The 24080-nt window shown below is 42.6% G+C and overlaps 9 protein-coding genes across 9 annotated transcripts; 7 read left to right on the forward strand and 2 right to left on the reverse strand.

Annotated features, from left to right (window-relative positions):
* The first annotated feature begins 33 nt into the window (after positions 1 to 33).
* Positions 34 to 3998, forward strand: LOC6505548 (aminopeptidase N). The gene is made up of 7 exons (XM_001964686.4): positions 34 to 188; positions 814 to 1282; positions 1341 to 1496; positions 1559 to 2416; positions 2481 to 3030; positions 3093 to 3613; positions 3669 to 3998. Exons 2-7 carry the CDS (start codon positions 822 to 824, stop codon positions 3895 to 3897), a joined length of 2775 nt encoding a protein of 924 aa, XP_001964722.1. The 5' UTR covers positions 34 to 188; positions 814 to 821; the 3' UTR covers positions 3898 to 3998.
* Positions 3999 to 4175: 177 nt separating this feature from the next.
* On the forward strand, positions 4176 to 7293 carry LOC6505550 (aminopeptidase N). The gene is made up of 6 exons (XM_001964685.3): positions 4176 to 4660; positions 4717 to 4872; positions 4943 to 5800; positions 5852 to 6401; positions 6457 to 6977; positions 7033 to 7293. The coding sequence occupies exons 1-6, from the start codon at positions 4194 to 4196 to the stop codon at positions 7256 to 7258; spliced, it is 2778 nt and encodes a 925-aa protein (XP_001964721.2). The 5' UTR covers positions 4176 to 4193; the 3' UTR covers positions 7259 to 7293.
* Positions 7294 to 7404: 111 nt separating this feature from the next.
* Positions 7405 to 15234, forward strand: LOC6505549 (aminopeptidase N). Its single transcript, XM_001964684.3, has 7 exons — positions 7405 to 7892; positions 7960 to 8115; positions 8180 to 9037; positions 9087 to 9636; positions 9698 to 10218; positions 10278 to 10523; positions 15169 to 15234. The coding sequence occupies exons 1-7, from the start codon at positions 7432 to 7434 to the stop codon at positions 15170 to 15172; spliced, it is 2796 nt and encodes a 931-aa protein (XP_001964720.1). The 5' UTR covers positions 7405 to 7431; the 3' UTR covers positions 15173 to 15234.
* On the forward strand, positions 11487 to 12026 carry LOC26514076. Its single transcript, XM_014905417.3, has 2 exons — positions 11487 to 11666; positions 11727 to 12026. The coding sequence occupies exons 1-2, from the start codon at positions 11487 to 11489 to the stop codon at positions 11847 to 11849; spliced, it is 303 nt and encodes a 100-aa protein (XP_014760903.1). The 3' UTR covers positions 11850 to 12026.
* LOC6505551 (aminopeptidase N) lies at positions 12058 to 15234 on the forward strand. Its single transcript, XM_014905215.2, has 6 exons — positions 12058 to 12529; positions 12597 to 12752; positions 12826 to 13683; positions 13734 to 14283; positions 14345 to 14865; positions 14925 to 15234. Exons 1-6 carry the CDS (start codon positions 12069 to 12071, stop codon positions 15163 to 15165), a joined length of 2787 nt encoding a protein of 928 aa, XP_014760701.2. The 5' UTR covers positions 12058 to 12068; the 3' UTR covers positions 15166 to 15234.
* Positions 15235 to 15807: 573 nt separating this feature from the next.
* LOC6505552 (sphingomyelin phosphodiesterase) lies at positions 15808 to 18877 on the forward strand. The gene is made up of 4 exons (XM_032449469.2): positions 15808 to 15951; positions 16145 to 17036; positions 17703 to 18570; positions 18631 to 18877. Exons 1-4 carry the CDS (start codon positions 15825 to 15827, stop codon positions 18751 to 18753), a joined length of 2010 nt encoding a protein of 669 aa, XP_032305360.1. The 5' UTR covers positions 15808 to 15824; the 3' UTR covers positions 18754 to 18877.
* LOC26515565 (corticotropin-releasing factor-binding protein) lies at positions 18849 to 20523 on the reverse strand (the record flags this gene model as incomplete). The annotated part of the gene is made up of 5 exons (XM_032449472.2): positions 18849 to 19378; positions 19443 to 19606; positions 19845 to 19963; positions 20023 to 20129; positions 20188 to 20523. Coding segments are annotated over 5 exons (969 nt in total), but the record flags the coding sequence as incomplete, so codon positions are not given.
* A 609-nt stretch (positions 20524 to 21132) lies between these two features.
* Positions 21133 to 22327, forward strand: LOC116654565 (sphingomyelin phosphodiesterase-like; the record flags this gene model as incomplete). Its single annotated transcript, XM_032449826.2, has 2 exons — positions 21133 to 22020; positions 22081 to 22327. Coding segments are annotated over 2 exons (1011 nt in total), but the record flags the coding sequence as incomplete, so codon positions are not given.
* LOC116654491 (corticotropin-releasing factor-binding protein-like) lies at positions 22299 to 23973 on the reverse strand (the record flags this gene model as incomplete). Its single annotated transcript, XM_032449471.2, has 5 exons — positions 22299 to 22828; positions 22893 to 23056; positions 23295 to 23413; positions 23473 to 23579; positions 23638 to 23973. Coding segments are annotated over 5 exons (969 nt in total), but the record flags the coding sequence as incomplete, so codon positions are not given.
* Between the last annotated feature and the right edge of the window lie 107 nt (positions 23974 to 24080).

Here is a 24080-nt window from a genome sequence, read left to right on the forward strand (position 1 = left end):
TACAGGTTGTGTGGATCGTGAAAGACTCCCTCTATCTCAGAGCTGCTTACGATTTAATCTTGGATTGTCTCTCTTGATTTTTGTCTCTTCGAGCATCGTAATCGTTTATAGCCGGGTGGATCGCCGATCTTGTCGCATTCGATTGTCGGTCTCTGGTGTGTTCGGTTCAGAGGCGCAGAAACCTAAAAGTGAGTGCTGGCGTCTAAATATAAACAAAACTAATTAAAATCGAAACGTTAAAAAACAAAGCACGTTCCTAATTCAAGCGCAGCTCACAAAAAACATAAAAAGCAATAAAAGTACCCTAGATCGAAAACAAGTTTTTGTGCAAATACTAAATGCAGTTCTGGGGAGTTTTGGTGGATTAATTTATCACTTTCCTATGCCTGTGATCATATAGATGTGATTTAAATATTTAATTAAAATGTTTCTGGGAATTTTAGAGTTCAAGGGATCAGCTGATTGCCAAGTTTGATAGGGCAAGAGTTGAAAATTGTTTTCTAATTACACAACAAACTATAGTTTAACAATGAATTCATTGATTTCTATTTAGCTTTATTGTATAATAAATAATCTTTTATAATAATTTTTGATGCCTATATGCTAATTATCTAGGTTCACTGACCCCAAGCGATTCATATTCATTTAAATACTATTCAAAACTTAGTCTCTTCTATAGTAGTACTTTTGCCTCCATTCCTATAGTGACCTAAATAAATATTTAATAAAAATTAAAAGCGTAACCTGCCGTAACTAATTCCTATTATTTGTGTTTGATGATCAAATTAAAATGAATTGTTTGTCTTTTTATAGAGTTTGATATGAATTGGTGTTTGTTTTTTGTGGTGGCCCTTGGCTTGGACTTGGCCATGGCCGGTTCCACCTACGATTATTATCGCTTACCAACTGCCCTGCTGCCTAAAAAGTACAACCTGCGTATTCTCACACACCTGGAGAATCCAGAGGACTTGAAATTTTCTGGAGTTGCACAAATTAAATTAGAGGCTTTGCAAAACACAAGGAACATTACGCTTCACTCCAAGAGCTTGCTGATCGATGATTCGAAAATAACTCTTACCCAAGTCAATGGAGAGAAAAAAGATAATTGCATATCCTCGACCGAAGTGAATGCGGTCCACGACTTTTATATTTTGAATGCTTGTCAAGAACTGGAAGCTGGTAATATCTACCAGCTAACTCTGCCTTTTGAGGCGGAACTAAACAAACAACTGCAGGGCTACTACCGCAGTTCCTACCAAATTCCAGAAACTAATGAAACAAAGTGGGTGAAAAAAATGTTGAGTTGTTAATTAAATAATATTAAAAATATTATTCCATAGATGGATTTCCATAACCCAATTTGAACCAGCTTCCGCACGTCTGGCCTTCCCTTGTTTCGATGAGCCTGGTTTTAAGGCGCCTTTTGTTATAACTTTGGGATTCCACAAAAAGTTTACGGGTCTTAGCAATATGCCTGTGAGAGAAATCAGGCCACAGTAAGTTTTAATTAAAATGTTTGCACATTTTTAGACAATAAATTTCAAAACCTATTCTTTAGCGAAACCCTTCCCGATTATGTGTGGAGCGAATTTGAAGAGTCTGTGCCAATGTCCACCTACCTAGTGGCCTACTCCGTGAACGACTTCTCTCACAAACCTTCAACTCTGCCAAATGGAGCACTTTTCCGCACCTGGGCCAGGCCAAACGCCATCGATCAGTGCGATTTTGCGGCCGAGTTTGGCCCCAAAGTTTTGCAGTATTACGAGGAGTTCTTTGGCATCAAGTTCCCTCTGCCCAAGGTCGATCAAGTGGCTGTGCCTGATTTCGCGGCAGGCGCCATGGAGAACTGGGGTCTGGTCACCTACAGGGAAACCACACTCCTTTACTCCGCAGAGTACTCCTCGCTGGCGAATCAACAGCAGCTGGCCAATGTGGTGGCTCATGAGTTGGCCCACCAGTGGTTTGGAAATTTGGTGACCATGAAGTGGTGGACCGATCTTTGGCTCAACGAGGGCTTTGCTACCTACGTGGCCAACCTGGGAGTGGAGCACATTCACCCGGAGTGGAGGGCCAAGGAAAGGGAATCCTTGAATGACTTGCTGACCACTTTCCGCCGGGACGCATTGGAGAGCAGTCATCCCATCTCCAGACCCATTCAGATGGTTGTCGAAATATCTGAAAGCTTTGACGAAATATCATATGAAAAGGGATCATCAGTCCTCCGAATGATGCACTTGTTCTTGGGTGAAGAGTCCTTCCGCTCTGGAATTAAGTCCTACCTCCAGACATTCGCCTACAAAAACGCAGAGCAGGATAATTTGTGGGAGTCACTGACGCAGGCAGCTCACAAAAATGGTGCTTTACCCGAAAACTATGATATCAAAAGCATTATGGACTCTTGGACTTTGCAAACTGGGTAAGACTTAAATGAGTTTAAAGTACTTTAAAGGCGTTAATAATTTATAAATATTTTTGTTTAGCTATCCTGTCATAAATGTAACCCGCGATGAATCTGGAAAAGTGGCCAAAATCAGTCAGGAGCGTTTTCTTTTAAACAGGGATATCCCTCATGATCAGCGTAAAGGATGTTGGTGGCTGCCTCTAAGTTACACCACCCAGGAGGAGCATGACTTCAATAATACTCTGCCAAAGGCTTGGATGGAGTGCAGCAAGAGCGGAGAAAGTCTTTCTAAAACGATCGAGGATCTACCAGGTGCAGATCAGTGGGTGATTTTTAATCCCCAACTGGCCACGCTCTATAAGGTCAACTACGATGCACAAAACTGGAAGCTCTTGATCGAGACCCTCACGAAAGGGGATTTCGAAAGCATTCATGTGTTGAATCGAGCTCAGTTAGTGGATGATATTCTGTATTTTGCCTGGACAGGAAGTCAAGACTACGAGATTGCCTTGAGTTTGATCGGATATTTGCAGCGCGAGCGCGAGTTTCTTCCCTGGAAGGCGGCCTTTGATAATTTAAAGCTTGTGGGTCGCATTGTTCGACAGACTCCTCACTTTGATTTGTTTAAGGTGAGCTACTGGTACATAAGATTTTTCTTCTCTATACATATTAATCCTTATTATCTTTACAGAGTTACATGAACAAGTTGATCACACCTATCTTTGAGCACCTGGACGGCATTAACGATACCTTCAGCTCAATCGAGCAACAGGACCAGATCCTCTTGAAGACCATGGTGGCGAATTGGGCTTGTCAGTACGAGGTTTTGGACTGTATTCCCAAGGCCTTGGCTTACTTCCAAAGTTGGAAGTCAAGTCCAAATCCCGATGAGACGAATCCGATACCAACGAACGTACGGAGGACGGTTTACTGCAGTACTGTCAGACATGGAAGCGACGAAGACTGGGAGTTCCTGTGGACCAGGTACAAAAAGTCGAATGTTGCCTCTGAGAAGAGGACAATCCTTAGTTCCTTGGGCTGCACACGGGAGGTGTGGCTCCTGCAGCGCTATTTAGAGCTCAGCTTCGATCCAAAGGAAGTAATCCGCAAACAAGACTCGACTCTAGGCTTCCAGGCGGTGGCCTCCAGCGAAGTGGGCTTCCTTTTGGCCAAGAAGTATTTCATAGAAAACGTGGATCAAATCCATAAATTGTAAGACATTCAAGCAAGCCTCTGCAATATTTTAATAACAAATGTTTTCTTACAGCTACCATCCCTTGGTCAAGTCCATTGGTCGCCTTTTGAGTCCGCTTTCCGAACAGGTCATCGAGCGCAAGGACCTCGAGGAGTTCAAGGAGTTCATAAACCACTCTGGGGAATCACTCAGCGGTATTAATCAAACCATCCAACAGACCCTGGAGATTATGCTCACAAATGTTCAATGGAAGGAACGTAACTACGACCAGTTTTCGCGATCTATTGAATTGGTTCTCTGAATAGCTTGTCACAGTATCCCTGCAACACCTTCACAAACGAACATTATAAAGAGATAATTATTTACAATTTTTTTAATAAAATATCAAGTACTAAAGTATTATAACATTGAAATTAAACATTATGGGTTTTGATTCTTATTCTTTCTGGAGAATAGTGATCGTATACATGTATAACAGAAATCATTTATAATACATAAGAAAAACCGCATCTAATTCGACAAATTAAATTATTGAGTCAAATTGCTTTGCTTTGCTTTGAAAAAAGTTTAAAGCCTCAGTCGCACTCAAACTAGAATATGGACTGGTTGGTATTTCTGACAGTGGCGCTTGGATTCGATATAGTTGCAACGAAACCTACAACTAGTTATGATTACTATCGCCTGCCGACGTCTTTACGTCCGGAGAAATATCACTTACGGGTTTTGACTCACCTGGACAACCCCAACGAACTTACTTTCTCGGGTTCCGTTAAAATTCTTATTGACGCACTGAGGAATACAAAGAACATAACGCTGCACTCCCTGAATCTTCGCATAGACGAGACCCAGATAACTCTCAAGCAAATCAGTGGCATTAAGAAGGATAATTGTATATCCTCGACGGCGGTGAACCCTGTCCACAATTATTACATCCTCAATACCTGTCAGGAGTTAGTGGCTGGTAATGTTTACGAGCTGAGTATGCCCTTTGCCGCCGATTTAAACAGACAAATGGAGGGTTACTATCGCAGCTCCTACAAGGATCCTGTAACTAATTTAACAAGGTGGGGATATTCCAAATCCAGGCCTGAGGAAACTCAACTTTGTTATTGTTTTCCAGGTGGCTTTCTGTGACTCAGTTCGAACCTGCTTCCGCTCGCTCGGCTTTTCCGTGCTTCGATGAGCCTGAACTTAAATCAAAATTTATAATTACTCTGGGATACCATAAAAAATACACAGCCTTAAGCAATATGCCCGTAAAGGAAACCAAGCCCCAGTAAGTTTTGTTTAGAGACAAAAATAGTTTCATGAAGTATTTATAAAATCTATGAATTCGTCCTTTGCAGCGAATCACTTAAAGATTATATCTGGACTGAGTTCGAAGAATCCTTGCCAATTTCTACCTATCTTGTTGCCTACTCTGTGAACGATTTTTCTCACAAAACTTCTACTCAACCAGGGGGACCTCTTCTCCGCACTTGGGCCAGATCAAATGCCATCGACCAGTGCGATTATGCAGCTGAGTTTGGACCCAAAGTTCTGCAACACTTTGAGGAATTTTTCGGTGTCAAGTTTCCCCTCCCCAAAGTGGATCAGATAGCAGTACCCGATTTCGATGAGGGCGCAATGGAAAATTGGGGTCTAATTACGTACAGGGAAATTTCACTTCTCTACTCCGAAAATCACAGTTCCCTGGAAGCCAAGGAGAAGCTGGCAGAGGTAGTGGCCCACGAGATGGCCCATCAGTGGTTCGGCAACATGGTGACGATGAAGTGGTGGACGGATCTGTGGCTAAAGGAAGGATTCGCCACCTATCTGGCATCGTTAGGCGTTGCAAAAATCCATCCCGAGTGGAATATATTGGACAGAGAAATGATAAATAATATTTTTTTAACCTTTGGCTTGGATGCTCTGGAGAGCAGTCACCCCATATCCCGGCCCATCAAACTAATTTCCGATATTGCGGAAAGCTTCGATGCAATTTCCTACAAGAAAGGAGGCGCGGTACTCCGCATGATGCATTTATTTCTGGGAGAAGAGGCCTTCCGCTTTGGTGTGAAACAATACATTCAGTTGAATTCCTATAGAAATGCAGAGCAAGACAATCTGTGGCAATCACTCTCAAAAGCTGCTCACCAGTTTGGCGCCTTGGCGAAGGACTATGATATCAAAACCATAATGGACTCGTGGACTTTGCAAACGGGGTGAGTTTTTGTCCAGGACCGTAACGCCAGCTAAGGAATCTGTTTTTCTAGTTATCCTGTAGTCCATATAACCCGGAATTATTCAGCGAGGATCGCTAAAGTTAGTCAGGAGAGATTTTTCCTAAACCCAAAAGTATCCCCTGTCCACCGAAAAAAGTGCTGGTGGGTGCCCCTGAGCTACACCTCCCAAGACAAAAGGGACTTCAACAGCACTGCGCCAATGGCTTGGATGGAGTGTACGAATAAAGGCGCAAGTCTTCCGAAAACTATTTCTAACTTACCCCAGTCTGATCAGTGGGTGATCTTCAACATTCAGCTGTCCAGCTTCTATAAAGCCAATTATGATGCTCAGAACTGGAAGCTGTTGATCAAAACCCTAACCGAAGGAGACTTTGAGAGTATTCACGTTATCAACAGAGCTCAGCTGGTCGACGATGTCCTGCATTTTGCCAGGACGGGAATGCAAAGCTATGAAGTGGCCTTGGAACTCGTTTCGTATTTAAAACGAGAGAGGGAGTATTTGCCTTGGAATGCAGCCATTCTTAGTCTTCAGCATTTGGGTCGTCTTCTCCGGGGCACACCGCACGTTAAGTTGTTTAAGGTATTACTGTGGGTATCTGTACATAACCTTAGTGTTATCCGTAACTTTTTTACAGCGCCTGATGAGAAAATTGCTTACCCCACTTTACCAGCACCTAGGCGGTATCGACGGCAACTCTCAATCAACCCAAAATCAGGATCAAATCCTTTTAAAAGCCATTATCATACATTGGGCTTGTCAATATGATGCTTCAGATTGTGTAGCAAAGTCATTAGCCCATTTCAGAAGGTGGAAATCAGAGACTTATCCGGATGAAAAAAATCCCATTCCAATAAACATACGTGCCAGTGTTTATTGTGCCGCAATTAAGAATGGAACTAAGGAGGATTGGCAGTTCCTTTGGACAAGATTCCTAAAATCCAATGTGGCTTCCGAACAAGGAATCATTTTAATCGCCTTGGGCTGTTCACAGGATGCGAAATTGTTGCAGCGATATTTGGAGCTTATTTTCGATCCTGCAGAAGTTATCCGCAAACAGGACTCTGGCCTTAGTTTCGCATCCGTGGTTTCCGGGGAAGTAGGCATGCCTCTTGGCATGAAGTATTTCATGGACAACGTGGAGCGGATATTCCAACTGTATGCTCTCCACTTTCTAAAATAACTTTTCCTTAATGAGTTCCATTTTTTGTAGCTATAACCCATCTGTTGGTAATATGGGCACTATTTTGATAGCGTGTTCTGTTATAACCGATCGCAGACAGTATAACGAATTCAAAGCATTTGTCAAAAAATCGAGAAGGTTTTTCAAAGGCTTGGAACAGACTATTGGCCAGACCATGGAAGCTATTCTTATGAACGTCCAATGGATGGAACAATCGTCTAAGCAGCTCTCCCGATTTTTGGTGAAGTACACTTAAATAAAAAAGCCACTAAACTTTTCTTAAGTGAAAAATTATTAAACTAAAATGTATTTTAAAAATGTTTCTTATTGGAGCCTCACCGCAACTAACTACCCATGGAAATTAAATTATTCGTTTTTCGCATGCTCCTCTTGAGTTCGATTTCTCTTGAGTTTTCCATAAACTAGCTGATGGAGTGGTTCTTGGTATTCGCAGGGCTTTTTGGCTTTCATTTCGCAACAGCCAACACTACCTATGACTATTATCGTTTGCCGACGGCTCTGTGGCCAAGAAAGTATAATTTGCACATTCTGACTCGGCTTGAAAATCCGGAAGATCTGCAATTTTCCGGTTTTGTCAAAATTTCTATACAGCCACTGGAAAACACCAAGAATATAACCCTGCACTCGAAGTACCTTACAATTGATGAGTCTCAGACCACTCTCAAGCAAATCAGTGACAATCCAAAGGATAACTGCGTCACCTCTACGTCTGTCAATGAAGAGCACGAATTCTATATCCTTCACGTATGTGAAGAGCTGCTGGTCGGTGTTATTTACGAACTGACTCTGGCCTTTTCTGGCAAACTAAACAACAAACTAAGTGGATATTACCGAAGCTCCTACAAGGACTCTGCGACCGGAGAGACAAGGTTAGAATCTTTGTTTCAATATATACGATTATGCCTTGTATGTTATAACAACAATTATATCTTTTAGATGGCTCTCTGTTACTCAATTTGAACCATCACATGCGCGTATGGCCTTTCCCTGTTTTGACGAACCACATTTCAAGTCGATTTTTGTGATTAGCTTGGGGCATCATAAGAAATATACTGCTCTGAGTAATATGCCACTAAATAGAACCACACCAAAGTAAGTTCCTTGAACTCTAAAGAGAATCCATTAAATATTTATATTGTTTTTTGTTTCGGATTAGTGATTCAGATCCAGATTTTATATGGACCGAATTTAATGATTCTTTACCAATGCCTACATATTTAGTGGCATATTCTATTCATGATTTTAGTCACAAGCCCTCAACTTTACCAAATGGAACTCTTTTCCGCACTTGGGCTAGGGCCGATGTCATCGAACAATGTGACTTTGCGGCGGAGTTTGGACCCAAAGTTTTGAGATACTTTGAGGATTTCTTCGGTCTTCCATACCCACTGCCCAAGTTGGATCAGCTTGCCTTACCTGACTTTTCCGCGAATGGCATGGAGAACTGGGGTTTAGTAACCTATAGGGAATTTTCACTCCTCTACGCCAACAATCGCACTTCTCTCGAAGACAAGGGGAGTGTGGCAAATATTATTTCACACGAGATGGCCCACCAGTGGTTTGGTAATCTGGTGACGATGAACTGGTGGTCAGACTTGTGGCTTAATGAGGGATTCGCCACCTATGTGGCTATGTTGGGAGTCGGTAATGTACATCCGGAGTGGAAGGCTATGGACCGAGAATTTGTACAGGACCAGATGATCACATTCCGACTGGATGCATTAGAGAGCAGTCATCCCATATCGCAACCTATTAAATCGGTATCGGATATTGCGGCCAGATTCGATGCGATTTCCTATAAAAAAGGAGCTGCTGTTGTCCGCATGATGCATTTATTTATGGGTGAAGAGGCCTTTCGCTCCGGCTTAACGTCTTACCTAGAGGTCTATGCCTACAAAAATGCAGAGCAAGACGATCTCTGGCAATCCCTTTCAAAAGCTACTCACCAGTTTGATTCTTTGCCTGAAAAATACGATATAAAAACTATAATGGATTCATGGACTTTGCAAACAGGGTGGGTATTCGAGTTTTATAGAAAGGTCATTTATAATTTTTATTTCTAGCTTTCCCGTTATCAACATATTCCGAGACTATTCAAGCAATACAGCCATAATCAGTCAAGAGCGCTTCCTTCTGAACACCGAGGCACCAGACTCCAGCCGAAAAGGATGTTGGTGGGTGCCTCTGAGCTACACCTCTCAGTCTGAGAAAAATTTTAATAATTTAAAACCAAAAGCTTGGCTGGAATGCGACCAGGACGGAAACAGTCAAGCGATAGCAATCCAACGTATGCCAAAGTCAGACCAGTGGGTGATTTTCAACAAACAAATGTCAGCTATTTGTAAGATCAACTACGATGTCCAGAACTGGAAGTTGATCATTGAGACTTTGACCTCAGGAAATTTTGAAATCATACATCAAATGAATAGAGCCCAATTAATTGACGATATATTGCAGCTTGCCAGATCAGGAGAACAAGACTACGGCTTAGCCTTAAAACTAATTAGTTATTTGGAAAAAGAACGATCGTATGTGCCATGGTTCATGGCTCTAAAAAATCTCGAGATATTGGGTGGCATACTTCAGAAAACTGACACTTTTGGTTTGTTTAAGGTACGTTCTAAAAAATATTTTAAAAACATTTTAAATACATTACTATAGTTGTTATTTGCAGCGGCTTATGGTAAATTTAATCACACCGATTTACAAATTTCTGAATGGCTTCGACGACAACTTTAATTCAATGAAAAGTCAGGACGAAGTCCTCTTAAAAACCTTGATTCTAATTTGGGCTTGTCAGTACGAGGTTTTAGATTGTGTGGCCAGAGCCAAAGACTACTTCCGTAGATGGAAATCGGAGATAAATCCGGATGAAAATAATCCAATACCAACAAACTTACGTGGAATTGTGCACTGCATCGCCATAAAAAATGGAACCAGTGAGGATTGGGAGTTCCTTTGGACAAGATACCAAAACTCAAATGTGGCTGGTGAACGAAGATCAATTCTAAGTTCCTTGGGTTGTTCTCTGGACAATAATGACCTTAAGCGCTACCTAGACCTCATTTTTGATCCAAAGGAGCTCATTCGTAAACAGGACTCTGCATGGAGTTTCACAGCGTTGGCTTCTGGAAAAGTGGGCTTCCCACTGGCAAAGAAATATTTTATAGACAACGTGGATACTATATACAAGTAGTAAGACATTTTTAGTCACAGTATGGTACTTTTGGATAAGATTGAAAAATGCTTTTCAGCTATTATCCTGCGACAAAGAGCTTTAGACTCCTTTTTAACCCATTTGCCCTGAACCTTGCCAACCGCACGGAACTGGATGAGTTCGAAGAATTTGTGGAACAATCAGAAGAGTCCTTTATAGGTGTGGAGGACACCGTTCAGCAGACCCTTGAACAAATTGTAATTAATGTTCAGTGGATGGAAAGTATCTATCCGAAGTTTTCGCAGTCTCTTCAAGATCATTTGTCAACCAATTCTGTTGATAAGTAGTTTGCTATAGTAAGTATTTAAAAGTTTGAATAAAAGTTTCTGCTTATTACTATCAATGCTAATCTTGTGTTTTTTTTTATTACTGAAATAGGACTTTGTTATGAGGGTGTTCCCATTATCGGCGATTAGCGCTAATTAGTCAATTGGGGGTTTTGTTGGCCATTAAATAGGTAGTCGGCTGCTAGTAGGTTTATGGCCAGGGCACTGGCTCTCTTGGTGATTATTTCGAGCTTGTTGGTAATACCAAAGCCCGTGCAAATGCCCAAAGAGTATAAAAGAAATACTTTTGGTATGATTTATGATAGATTAGAAATCATAATACAAAAATGGGAAGAGCAGCTGATTCATGGTATTCCTTGAAGTATGATAATCTTTAAGCGATTAATTTTAAGATTAACCAAACAAAAAAATGGAAAAACACAGATAAATACATACATATATAATACAATTCATCGTTTTATTAAATAAATTTTATGAAATAACCATGATATATAAAATCTTGCAACTCAATTTGGTAATTTCTGTTAACCCATTACATTTAGAGTTGGCTATATCTCTCGTTAGATTAGCTGCAGCCAATAAACTGATATAATTTCTATGTGCTATATTGCCTATAAGTAGGGGCCTGTTATCGCTTTTGGCACAGTCTCGCGATGAAGTTGATCTGGAGTACAGCTCTGCTAGGATCCGTCCTCCTAATCATTGGTAGCGGTGCTTTCAGCCTGCCCAATGTTCCCAATGGTCTCACCAAGGAAGGGCGCTATGCTGCGGCTATTTCAGGTGGGTAGCGATGTTCAAAGTTCTTTCAAGTGCAATCAAATTGTTTTAAATGTGAATATCCATGGCTAATGTTGTGGTGTTTGACGCAAATCTTATCATAATTCAAAATGGTTTGCTCCCAATGATAACCATATTTTTAGTGACTGACAGCCTCAAGTATTAACTGACTCCTGGAGGATATGGCCGAAAAGCCCGCCCTGTTGCGTAAATACTGGCGCTACAAGTTCACGCAGTCGGATCCCAAACTGACTCAAGGATGCGACGATGCGTGTCGGAGTAAGACTATTTTCAGGATTGCCACGAGTAACTACCAGGAGAGCACTCGTTGCAAGGAACTTCAGACCAAATGGGAGGGGAGTGTGAGTATTTAACTAAGATTAATCTACATACTTATCTTCTAACTAACTTGGTTTCTTCAGCTGGCAAAGGAGGATCCTGGCACCTACGACGATGACAATGGAGGCGGAGGTGCCTCTGGACTTAAGACCCTTAGCTTGGCTTCCCTTGTGGCTCTGCTGACCGCCACTATATGTCTTGGATAAGAGCTGTCTGACTACCCTGGCCTATTCATAGCCATCGATATAAATTACAAAGTTTGCTTTAGTGAAAAAATATAATGAAATGAACTATTAAACTAAAATGTATATAAAAAATGTTTCTTATTGGAGCCTAACCGCAACTAACTACCCATGGAAATTAAATTATTCGTTTTTCACATGCTCCTTGGTTCGATTTCTCTTGAGTTTTCCATAAACTAGCTGATGGAGTGGTTCTTGGTATTCGCAGGGCTTTTTGGCTTCCATTTCGCAACAGCCAACACTACCTATGACTATTATCGTTTGCCGACGGCTCTGAGGCCAAGAAAGTATAATTTGCACATTCTGACTCGGCTTGAAAATCCGGAAGATCTGCAATTTTCCGGTTTTGTCAAAATTTCTATACAGCCACTGGAAAACACCAAGAATATAACCCTGCACTCGAAGTACCTTACAATTGATGAGTCTCAGACCACTCTCAAGAAAATCAGTGACAATCCAAAGGATAACTGCGTCACCTCTACGTCTGTGAATGAAGAGCACGAGTTCTATATCCTTCACGTTTGTGAAGAGCTGCTGGTCGGTGTTATTTACGAACTGACTCTGGCCTTTTCTGGCAAACTAAACAACAAACTAAGTGGATATTACCGAAGCTCCTACAAGGACTCTGCGATTGGAGAGACAAGGTTAGAATCTTTGTTTCAATATATACGATTATGCCTTGTATGTTATAACAACAATTATATCTTTTAGATGGCTCTCTGTTACTCAATTTGAACCATCACATGCGCGTATGGCCTTTCCCTGTTTTGACGAACCACATTTTAAGTCGATTTTTGTGATTAGCTTGGGGCATCATAAGAAATATTCTGCTCTGAGTAATATGCCACTAAATAGAACGACACCGAAGTAAGTTCCTTGAACTCTTAAGAGAATCCAATAAGAGAATTAAATATTTATATTGTTTTCCGTTTCGGATTAGTGATTCAGATCCAGATTTTGTATGGAGCGAATTTAACGATTCTTTACCAATGCCTACATATTTAGTGGCATATTCTATTAATGATTTTAGTCACAAGCCCTCAACTTTACCAAATGGAACTCTTTTCCGAACTTGGGCTAGGGCCGATATCATTGAACAATGCGACTTTGCGGCGGAGTTTGGACCCAAAATTTTGAGATACTTTGAGGATTTCTTCGGTCTTCCATACCCACTGCCCAAGTTGGATCAGCTTGCCTTACCTGACTTTTCCGCGAATGGCATGGAGAACTGGGGTTTAGTAACCTATAGGGAATTTTCACTCCTCTACGCCAACAATCGCACTTCTCTCGAAGACAAGGGGAGTGTGGCAAATATTATTTCACACGAGATGGCCCACCAGTGGTTTGGTAATCTGGTGACGATGAACTGGTGGTCAGACTTGTGGCTTAATGAGGGATTCGCCAACTATGTGGCTATGTTGGGAGTCGGCAATGTACACCCGGAGTGGAAGGCTATGGACAGAGAATTTGTACAGGACCAGATGATCACATTCCGACTGGATGCATTAGAGAGCAGTCATCCCATATCGCAACCTATTAAATCGGTTTCGGATATTGCAGCCAGTTTTGATGGGATTTCCTATGAAAAGGGAGCTGCTGTTGTCCGCATGATGCATTTATTTATGGGTGAAGAGGCCTTTCGCTCCGGCTTAAAGTCCTACCTAGAGGTCTATGCCTACAAAAATGCAGAGCAAGACGATCTCTGGCAATCCCTTTCAAAAGCTGCTCACCAGTTTGATTCTTTGCCTGAAAAATACGATATAAAAACTATAATGGATTCATGGACTTTGCAAACAGGGTGGGTATTCGAGTTTTATTGAAAGGTCATTTATAATTTTTTATTTTTAGCTTTCCCGTTATCAACATATTCCGAGACTATTCAAGCAATACAGCCATAATCAGTCAAGAGCGCTTCCTTCTGAACACCGAGGCACCAGACTCCAGCCGAAAAGGATGTTGGTGGGTGCCTCTGAGCTACACCTCTCAGTCTGAGAAAAATTTTAATAATTTAAAACCAAAAGCTTGGCTGGAATGCGACCAGGACGGAAACAGTCAAGCGATAGCAATCCAACGTATGCCAAAGTCAGACCAGTGGGTGATTTTCAACAAACAAATGTCAGCTATTTGTAAGATCAACTACGATGTCCAGAACTGGAAGTTGATCATTGAGACTTTGACCTCAGGAAATTTTGAAATCATACACCAAATAAATAGAGCCCAATTAATTGACGATATATTGCAGTTTGCCGGAACAGGAGAACAAGACTACGGCTTAGCCTTAAAACTAACTAGTTATTTGGAAAAAGAACGATCGTACTTGCCATGGCTTATGGCTCTAAAAAATCTCGAGATATTGGGTGGCATACTTCAGAAAACTGACACTTTTGGTTTGTTTAAGGTACGTTCTAAAAAATATTTTAAAAACATTTTAAATACATTACTATTGTTGTTATTTGCAGCGCCTTATGGTAAATTTAATCACACCGATTTACAAATATGTGAATGGCTTTGACGACAACTTTAATTCAATGAAAAGTCAGGACGAAGTCCTCTTAAAAACCTTGATTCTAATTTGGGCTTGTCAGTACGAGGTTTTAGATTGTGTGGCCAGAGCCAAAGACTACTTCCGTAGATGGAAATCGGAGATAAATCCGGATGAAAATAATCCAATACCAACAAACTTACGTGGAATTGTGCACTGCATCGCCATAAAAAATGGAACCAGTGAGGATTGGGAGTTCCTTTGGACAAGATACCAAAACTCAAATGTGGCTGGTGAACGAAGATCAATTCTAAGTTCCTTGGGTTGTTCTCTGGACAATAATGACCTTAAGCGCTACCTAGACCTCATTTTTGATCCAAAGGAGCTCATTCGTAAACAGGACTCTGCATGGAGTTTCACAGCGTTGGCTTCTGGAAAAGTGGGCTTCCCACTGGCAAAGAAATATTTTATAGACAACGTGGATACTATATACAAGTTGTAAGAAATTTTTAGTCACAGTATGATACTTTTGGTTAAAATTGAAAAATGCTTTTCAGCTATTATCCTGCGACAAAGATTTTTACACAACTGTTTTACCCATTTGCCCTGAACCTTGCCAACCGCACGGAACTGGATGAGTTCGAAGAATTCGTGGAACTATCAGAAGAGTCCTTTAATGGTGTGGAGGACACCGTTCAGCAGACCCTTGAACAAATTGTAATTAATGTTCAGTGGATGGAAACTATCTATCCGAAGTTTTCGCAGTCTCTTCAAGATCATTTATCAACCAAAAGTTGATAAGTAGTCTGCTATAGTAACTATTCAAAAGTTGGAATAAAAGTTGCTGCTTATTACTATCAATGCTAATCTTGTGTTTTTTTTATTTATGAAATAGGACTTTGCTATGAGGGTGTTCCCATTATCGGCGATTAGCGTTAATTAGTCAATTGGGGGTTTTGTTGGCCATTAAATAGGTAGTCGGCTGCTAGTACGTTTATGGCCAGGGCACTGGCTCTCTTGGTGATTATTTCGAGCTTGTTGGTAATACCAAAGCACGTGCAAATGCCCAAAGAGTATAAAAGAAATACTTTTGGTATGATTTATGATAGATTAGAAATCATAATACAAAAATGGGAAGAGCAGCTGATTCATGGTATTCCTTGAAGTATGATAATCTCTAAGCGATTAATTTTGAGATTAACCAAACAAAAAATAGGAAAAACACAGATAAATACATACATATATAATACAATTCATCGTTTTATTAAATAAATTTTATTAAATAACCATGATATATAAAATCTTGCAACTCAATTTGGTAATTTCTGTTAACCCATTACATTTAGAGTTGGCTATATCTCTCGTTAGATTAGCTGCAGCCAATAAACTGATATAATTTCTATGTGCTATATTGCCTATAAGTAGGGGCCTGTTATCGCTTTTGGCACAGTCTCGCGATGAAGTTGATCTGGAGTACAGCTCTGCTAGGAACCGCCCTCCTAATCATTGGTAGCGGTGCTTTCAGCCTGCCCAATGTCCCCAATGGTCTCACCAAGGAAGAGCGCTATGCTGCGGCTATTTCAGGTGGGTAGCGATGTTCAAAGTTCTTTCAAGTGCAATCTAATTGTTTTAAATGTGAATATCCATGGCTAATGTTGTGGTGTTTGACGCAAATCTTATCATAATTCAAAATGGTTTGCTCCCAATGATAACCATATTTTTAGTGACTGACAGCCTCAAGTATTAACTGACATCCGTAATTTCCTTTTATTTATAGGTAGCATGGCTGAGGAGATAAGCCGTGAGTACCTGAAATACCACCATACGGGAATCGAAACGGAGAGGCTTAAGCAACTGGGATACGATCTTCGGAATAGCCACAGCAAAAAGGCCATTTTTACGGAATCCTTGGCGGATCTGAGCTCCACCGATCAGTATTTTGTGTGCACTATGTGCCGGTCCACAGTCAATGTCCTTGTGCGAACCTTCACGGAAGGAGAGTTGAGTGGACCGGAAAGGGACGCGGAAGCCAAGCGACTGACTGTTGGAATGTGTGATTACTTTGGAATCACTACTCCGGACGTGTGCTCTGGATTGTTTGAACTTAATTGGCCAGTGATTGACTTTATTTTCAATGAGACGGCGGCCGAGTCGCAGAGTTTCTGCTCAATGCTACCCATTTCCATTTGTCAGGTGAAACAGGACGAGTACAATCTCACTCTGACCATCGAAGGAGCTGGGCCCACGGAGTCCAACTCAAAGCTGCCCTCCCGCAGTCCCGACGACTTTCTGATCCTCCATCTCACGGACATTCATTATGATCCCGAATACCTTGTCGGCAGCAATGCCAATTGCGACGAACCCATGTGCTGTCGGGATGCATTGGCTTCAGGAGCGGATTCTTCGTCGGCAGCTGGCTTCTGGGGTGACTACCGAGCCTGCGACGCCCCCCGGCCGCTCATCGTGAGCGCCCTTGAGCATATCAAGGATAATCACAAGTTCGAATGGATTTACCACACCGGCGATGTCCCGCCGCACAATGTTTGGTCCACCACCAAGCAGGGAAATTTGGACATGCTTTCGGAGATTGACGGTTTGCTGTCGGAATACTTCCCGGAAACGCCCATCTATCCTTGCCTGGGAAATCACGAACCTCATCCGGCTAATGTGTGAGTACCCAGTAATTTTCACACCCTCGACATGATTAAGTTAATGACCCATATGTTGAAAGGTCAAGTAGGAAAGTGTCCGAAAGTGGGAGAATTTGGTGACAATAGGCAGTAATTTCTTCGAATAATTTCAAGCTATTTTTCCCATCATAAAGCGTAATTTAATTTGGGTTGGTTTTATCGGAAAACTTGTATAATTTCTATCTTAAAGTTCTCATGGGGTTTTTTCACGAGCTTCATTACGAAAATTTATGATGGTTTGCTTGACCATAAATGATTTACCACCTGAGCATGTTTTAATAGTGCTGGGTTATCCCAAAATTATTTTATGATTAAACTGGACTAATTAGAATGTATAACCATAAGGCAGCACAATTTCGCAACTATTTAAATGCTCAAATTAGCACCGCGGCTCATATATCGCTTGTTAACTTCTGTATTTTATTATTAAGATAAAGTTTACGGCCGACTTTTCCCACACTAACCACCCCACGGCAACTCAATAAAATATTTTATGGCGTCCAATATCATTCAATTATTACTGCAATTGGTAATGTCCATTAACTTTTAGTTAGTCGGCACTGAGAAATTGGTAGGAAGTAGTTCTTTAATTATAGCTGAATTTAATCAATAGGATTACTGAAATAAATCTATAATTTTTATAAGTTTTGGCAACGATGCAATTCCTGAGTCCTTGAGAGTGGATTGGCTGTACGAGCACGTTTGGAGTCTGTGGAAGAAGTGGCTGCCTGCCGGGGCAGAGGACACTGTAAAGAAGGGTGGCTACTACACCGCCTCCCCGACTGAAGGTCACCGTGTAGTGGCCCTCAACAGCATGGACTGCTATTTGTACAACTGGTGGCTCTACTACAATGCCACCCTCATCCAGGAGCAGCTGCAGTGGTTCCACGACACTCTCCTAGCTGCCGAGACAGCCGGGGAGACGGTGCACGTCCTCTCCCACATCCCATCAGGAGATGGCGACTGCTGGAGTGGCTGGTCCAAGGAGTACAATCGAGTTCTGACCCGCTTCAGCAACACAATCACCGGTGTTTTCAGTGGGCACACCCACAAGGACGAGATGAATCTCCACTACTCCGAGGAAGGCTATGCCACGGTGGTTAACTGGAACGGAGGCAGTTTGACTCCCTATTCGGATAAGAATCCCAATTACCGACTCTACGAAGTGAGTTCCGGAACCAAGCAGGTGGTGCAGCACAGCACCTACACTGTTAACCTGACAGAGGCCAATCTGGCACCGGATGTGCAGCCCAACTGGGGTCTGGAGTATCAATTTACCGAGGAATTTACGGAGGACACTAGCCCTGCCGGCATCGATCGTCTCCTGGAGGATATGGCCGAAAAGCCCGCCCTGTTGCGTAAATACTGGCGCTACAAGTTCACGCAGTCGGATCCCAAACTGACTCAAGGATGCGACGATGCGTGTCTGAGTAAGACTATTTGCAGGATTGCCACAAGTAACTACCAGGAGCGCACTCGTTGCAAGGAACTCCAGGCCAAGTTGGAGGAGAGTGTGAGTATTTGACTAAGATTAATCTACATACTTATCTTCTAACCTACTTGGTTTCTTCAGCTGGCCAAAGAGGATCCTGGCACCGACGACGATGACAATGGAGGCGGAGGTGCCTCTGGACTTAAGACCCTTAGCTTGGCTTCCCTTGTGGCTCTGCTGACCGCCACCATATGCCTTGGATAAGACTTATCTGACCACCCTGGCCTATTCATAGCCATCGATAATCGCAAGCCGTTCGGGCCATAAAAAAATACCACCCCGGAGATAAACACAAATAATAAACACACACGATTCTTTGTAGTCAACACTCAGAATGTTCGATATACATATACAGATATATATATATTGGTACATATATATATATAAATTACTTAAGATGCCTCTTTGGTAGAGAATACTTTGAGAATTGGTTGGATTAAGTTAAGAGTTAAGTTTAAGCACTACTGTGGAGTCCGGGCGATTTTCTCTCCTGGCCGCTGTACTGGTTTCCTGTTTTCTTCTTTTTTTTTTTACAAACATATACACACTTGGATTTGGATTAGCATAGCTGTTTACCACTGGCCGCTTAGAGCGCGCAGATGAGCGTGGCTATGTCCAGGTCCTGGTCCTCGGCCTTTCGTAGGACAAGGGCTGCCTGGTTTTGGAAACGACCGGAGGACACCAGCCGAACAGTGCTGACCCCGCAGAAGATAGCCTGCTCGGGTCCCGGCTCACTGGAAGCTCCACAAACGGAACTGGCCATCTCCATGGCAATCGAGTCCAGTCCAGCGGATCCTCCAATCTCCAGACGGTCACTAGGCATTTGGCACTAGGGGGTTATGAGACGTTATAGGATAAAAGGTTGATTTTCTTAGGATTTCGGATATACGCACATCGTAGTTGACTTTCTGCTGGGCCCTTACACTCTTTCCACCAATGCGCAAGTTGGCCAGGGAGACAACAGCGGGGAAAAGTGCGGAAATGGTGCAGTTCCGGGCCTGACCAAAGTTAGTCATCTTGTAAACAGCAGCGGTGTCCTGGACCAAAACATTACAGGCTGTCAAAAGGAGATGATTTTAAATAAATATTTTTTTTTTAATTTCGCAGCAAATTGGGTAATAAAAACTTGTTCAACTGAATAACTAAAAAAGTAATTGCAAGTTAGTCGTATGAGTGGCACCTGAAATATGAGTGTTTCGCTTTTTTAGTTTGAAGTATTTTTCGTTATTTATGATCCATTTAAGTTTATCTCGAGATGTGTTATGATTGCTAAGTTCAATAGACTTTTTACTTACGTTGTGTTATTTTGTGGAATCGTACATTGGCCACAAAGGATCCACGAACAGGAATTCTATACTGCAACAAGGCGGCATTCTGACTTGCGCGGAAGAACTTTTTGTTGCTAATGCGAGGCCTGAAAGATTTTAAGAGAAGTAAGCCCGAAATTCAGGGTAAAAGTAAGGCAAACCAAACCATTGTCTGTAATTATTGCAAAACTCGTAAACACGCTCCTCCAGTGGTCGGTGATGATCTTTAATGCCCGGGAAGTACTCGCCATTCAGCTCCCACCCATCCACAAACTGAAATATTTGGGCGGCATATAGAAATGTATAAATTAGGGTCTTCTGGAATAGTTACCGCCATTAGGGCTCCAGTCTCGCAGTTGGCATCATAGTGTTTCATTGTAATCTCCACAATAGTGTCTGGCTCCCCAATTACATACAGCCCACAGACTTCGGATTGGTCTCCCGGAGCAGATGCCCCAGGTTCTGGGATTCCAGGAACTGCCATTCCGGCTCCGGCTCCCGCTCCGGCAACTACAGCTGCTGCCTCCAATTCGAGCAGGGCTGCCTCCCGGTTGAGGGCTGAGTTCATGGGATGGAGCTTCTTGAAAATATAGTCACCTGCCTCGGAGGCCACGTGCATACAATCTGGAAGAGGGGATGAAGTTTCGAAGGGGAGTTTTAATGGTATTACAGTAAGAGAAAATATGGTTTAGGTTAGTGAGCTAAAACCCAAATTGTATTGTTATTTTTGAAGACTGATTTATTTTCTCCTCGTGTGGCAAGTGCAGTGGATCCCTTAAAGCAGTCCAAAACTGAATCGGCCACCGAATCCGAAACCAATTTGTCTTGGCAAATTTCCACCAGTGGCTGGGGCAGACACGAGGGGAGGGAAGGATAAGTGAAATCCCCTTTGCTTGACCATAAATGATTTACCACCTGAGCATGTTTTAATAGTGCTGGGTTATCCCAAAATTATTTTATGATTAAACTGGACTAATTAGAATGTATAACCATAAGGCAGCACAATTTCGCAACTATTTAAATGCTCAAATTAGCACCGCGGCTCATATATCGCTTGTTAACTTCTGTATTTTATTATTAAGATAAAGTTTACGGCCGACTTTTCCCACACTAACCACCCCACGGCAACTCAATAAAATATTTTATGGCGTCCAATATCATTCAATTATTACTGCAATTGGTAATGTCCATTAACTTTTAGTTAGTCGGCACTGAGAAATTGGTAGGAAGTAGTTCTTTAATTATAGCTGAATTTAATCAATAGGATTACTGAAATAAATCTATAATTTTTATAAGTTTTGGCAACGATGCAATTCCTGAGTCCTTGAGAGTGGATTGGCTGTACGAGCACGTTTGGAGTCTGTGGAAGAAGTGGCTGCCTGCCGGGGCAGAGGACACTGTAAAGAAGGGTGGCTACTACACCGCCTCCCCGACTGAAGGTCACCGTGTAGTGGCCCTCAACAGCATGGACTGCTATTTGTACAACTGGTGGCTCTACTACAATGCCACCCTCATCCAGGAGCAGCTGCAGTGGTTCCACGACACTCTCCTAGCTGCCGAGACAGCCGGGGAGACGGTGCACGTCCTCTCCCACATCCCATCAGGAGATGGTGACTGCTGGAGTGGCTGGTCCAAGGAGTACAATCGAGTTCTGACCCGCTTCAGCAACACAATCACCGGTGTTTTCAGTGGGCACACCCACAAGGACGAGATGAATCTCCACTACTCCGAGGAAGGCTATGCCACGGTGGTTAACTGGAACGGAGGCAGTTTGACTCCCTATTCGGATAAGAATCCCAATTACCGACTCTACGAAGTGAGTTCCGGAACCAAGCAGGTGGTGCAGCACAGCACCTACACTGTTAACCTGACAGAGGCCAATCTGGCACCGGATGTGCAGCCCAACTGGGGTCTGGAGTATCAATTTACCGAGGAATTTACGGAGGACACTAGCCCTGCCGGCATCGATCGTCTCCTGGAGGATATGGCCGAAAAGCCCGCCCTGTTGCGTAAATACTGGCGCTACAAGTTCACGCAGTCGGATCCCAAACTGACTCAAGGATGCGACGATGCGTGTCTGAGTAAGACTATTTGCAGGATTGCCACAAGTAACTACCAGGAGCGCACTCGTTGCAAGGAACTCCAGGCCAAGTTGGAGGAGAGTGTGAGTATTTGACTAAGATTAATCTACATACTTATCTTCTAACCTACTTGGTTTCTTCAGCTGGCCAAAGAGGATCCTGGCACCGACGACGATGACAATGGAGGCGGAGGTGCCTCTGGACTTAAGACCCTTAGCTTGGCTTCCCTTGTGGCTCTGCTGACCGCCACCATATGCCTTGGATAAGACTTATCTGACCACCCTGGCCTATTCATAGCCATCGATAATCGCAAGCCGTTCGGGCCATAAAAAAATACCACCCCGGAGATAAACACAAATAATAAACACACACGATTCTTTGTAGTCAACACTCAGAATGTTCGATATACATATACAGATATATATATATTGGTACATATATATATATAAATTACTTAAGATGCCTCTTTGGTAGAGAATACTTTGAGAATTGGTTGGATTAAGTTAAGAGTTAAGTTTAAGCACTACTGTGGAGTCCGGGCGATTTTCTCTCCTGGCCGCTGTACTGGTTTCCTGTTTTCTTCTTTTTTTTTTTACAAACATATACACACTTGGATTTGGATTAGCATAGCTGTTTACCACTGGCCGCTTAGAGCGCGCAGATGAGCGTGGCTATGTCCAGGTCCTGGTCCTCGGCCTTTCGTAGGACAAGGGCTGCCTGGTTTTGGAAACGACCGGAGGACACCAGCCGAACAGTGCTGACCCCGCAGAAGATAGCCTGCTCGGGTCCCGGCTCACTGGAAGCTCCACAAACGGAACTGGCCATCTCCATGGCAATCGAGTCCAGTCCAGCGGATCCTCCAATCTCCAGACGGTCACTAGGCATTTGGCACTAGGGGGTTATGAGACGTTATAGGATAAAAGGTTGATTTTCTTAGGATTTCGGATATACGCACATCGTAGTTGACTTTCTGCTGGGCCCTTACACTCTTTCCACCAATGCGCAAGTTGGCCAGGGAGACAACAGCGGGGAAAAGTGCGGAAATGGTGCAGTTCCGGGCCTGACCAAAGTTAGTCATCTTGTAAACAGCAGCGGTGTCCTGGACCAAAACATTACAGGCTGTCAAAAGGAGATGATTTTAAATAAATATTTTTTTTTTAATTTCGCAGCAAATTGGGTAATAAAAACTTGTTCAACTGAATAACTAAAAAAGTAATTGCAAGTTAGTCGTATGAGTGGCACCTGAAATATGAGTGTTTCGCTTTTTTAGTTTGAAGTATTTTTCGTTATTTATGATCCATTTAAGTTTATCTCGAGATGTGTTATGATTGCTAAGTTCAATAGACTTTTTACTTACGTTGTGTTATTTTGTGGAATCGTACATTGGCCACAAAGGATCCACGAACAGGAATTCTATACTGCAACAAGGCGGCATTCTGACTTGCGCGGAAGAACTTTTTGTTGCTAATGCGAGGCCTGAAAGATTTTAAGAGAAGTAAGCCCGAAATTCAGGGTAAAAGTAAGGCAAACCAAACCATTGTCTGTAATTATTGCAAAACTCGTAAACACGCTCCTCCAGTGGTCGGTGATGATCTTTAATGCCCGGGAAGTACTCGCCATTCAGCTCCCACCCATCCACAAACTGAAATATTTGGGCGGCATATAGAAATGTATAAATTAGGGTCTTCTGGAATAGTTACCGCCATTAGGGCTCCAGTCTCGCAGTTGGCATCATAGTGTTTCATTGTAATCTCCACAATAGTGTCTGGCTCCCCAATTACATACAGCCCACAGACTTCGGATTGGTCTCCCGGAGCAGATGCCCCAGGTTCTGGGATTCCAGGAACTGCCATTCCGGCTCCGGCTCCCGCTCCGGCAACTACAGCTGCTGCCTCCAATTCGAGCAGGGCTGCCTCCCGGTTGAGGGCTGAGTTCATGGGATGGAGCTTCTTGAAAATATAGTCACCTGCCTCGGAGGCCACGTGCATACAATCTGGAAGAGGGGATGAAGTTTCGAAGGGGAGTTTTAATGGTATTACAGTAAGAGAAAATATGGTTTAGGTTAGTGAGCTAAAACCCAAATTGTATTGTTATTTTTGAAGACTGATTTATTTTCTCCTCGTGTGGCAAGTGCAGTGGATCC

The sequence above is a fragment of the Drosophila ananassae genome, chromosome 2L (genome assembly GCF_017639315.1).
Source record: "Drosophila ananassae strain 14024-0371.13 chromosome 2L, ASM1763931v2, whole genome shotgun sequence".
Classification (NCBI taxonomy): Eukaryota; Metazoa; Arthropoda; class Insecta; order Diptera; family Drosophilidae; genus Drosophila; species Drosophila ananassae.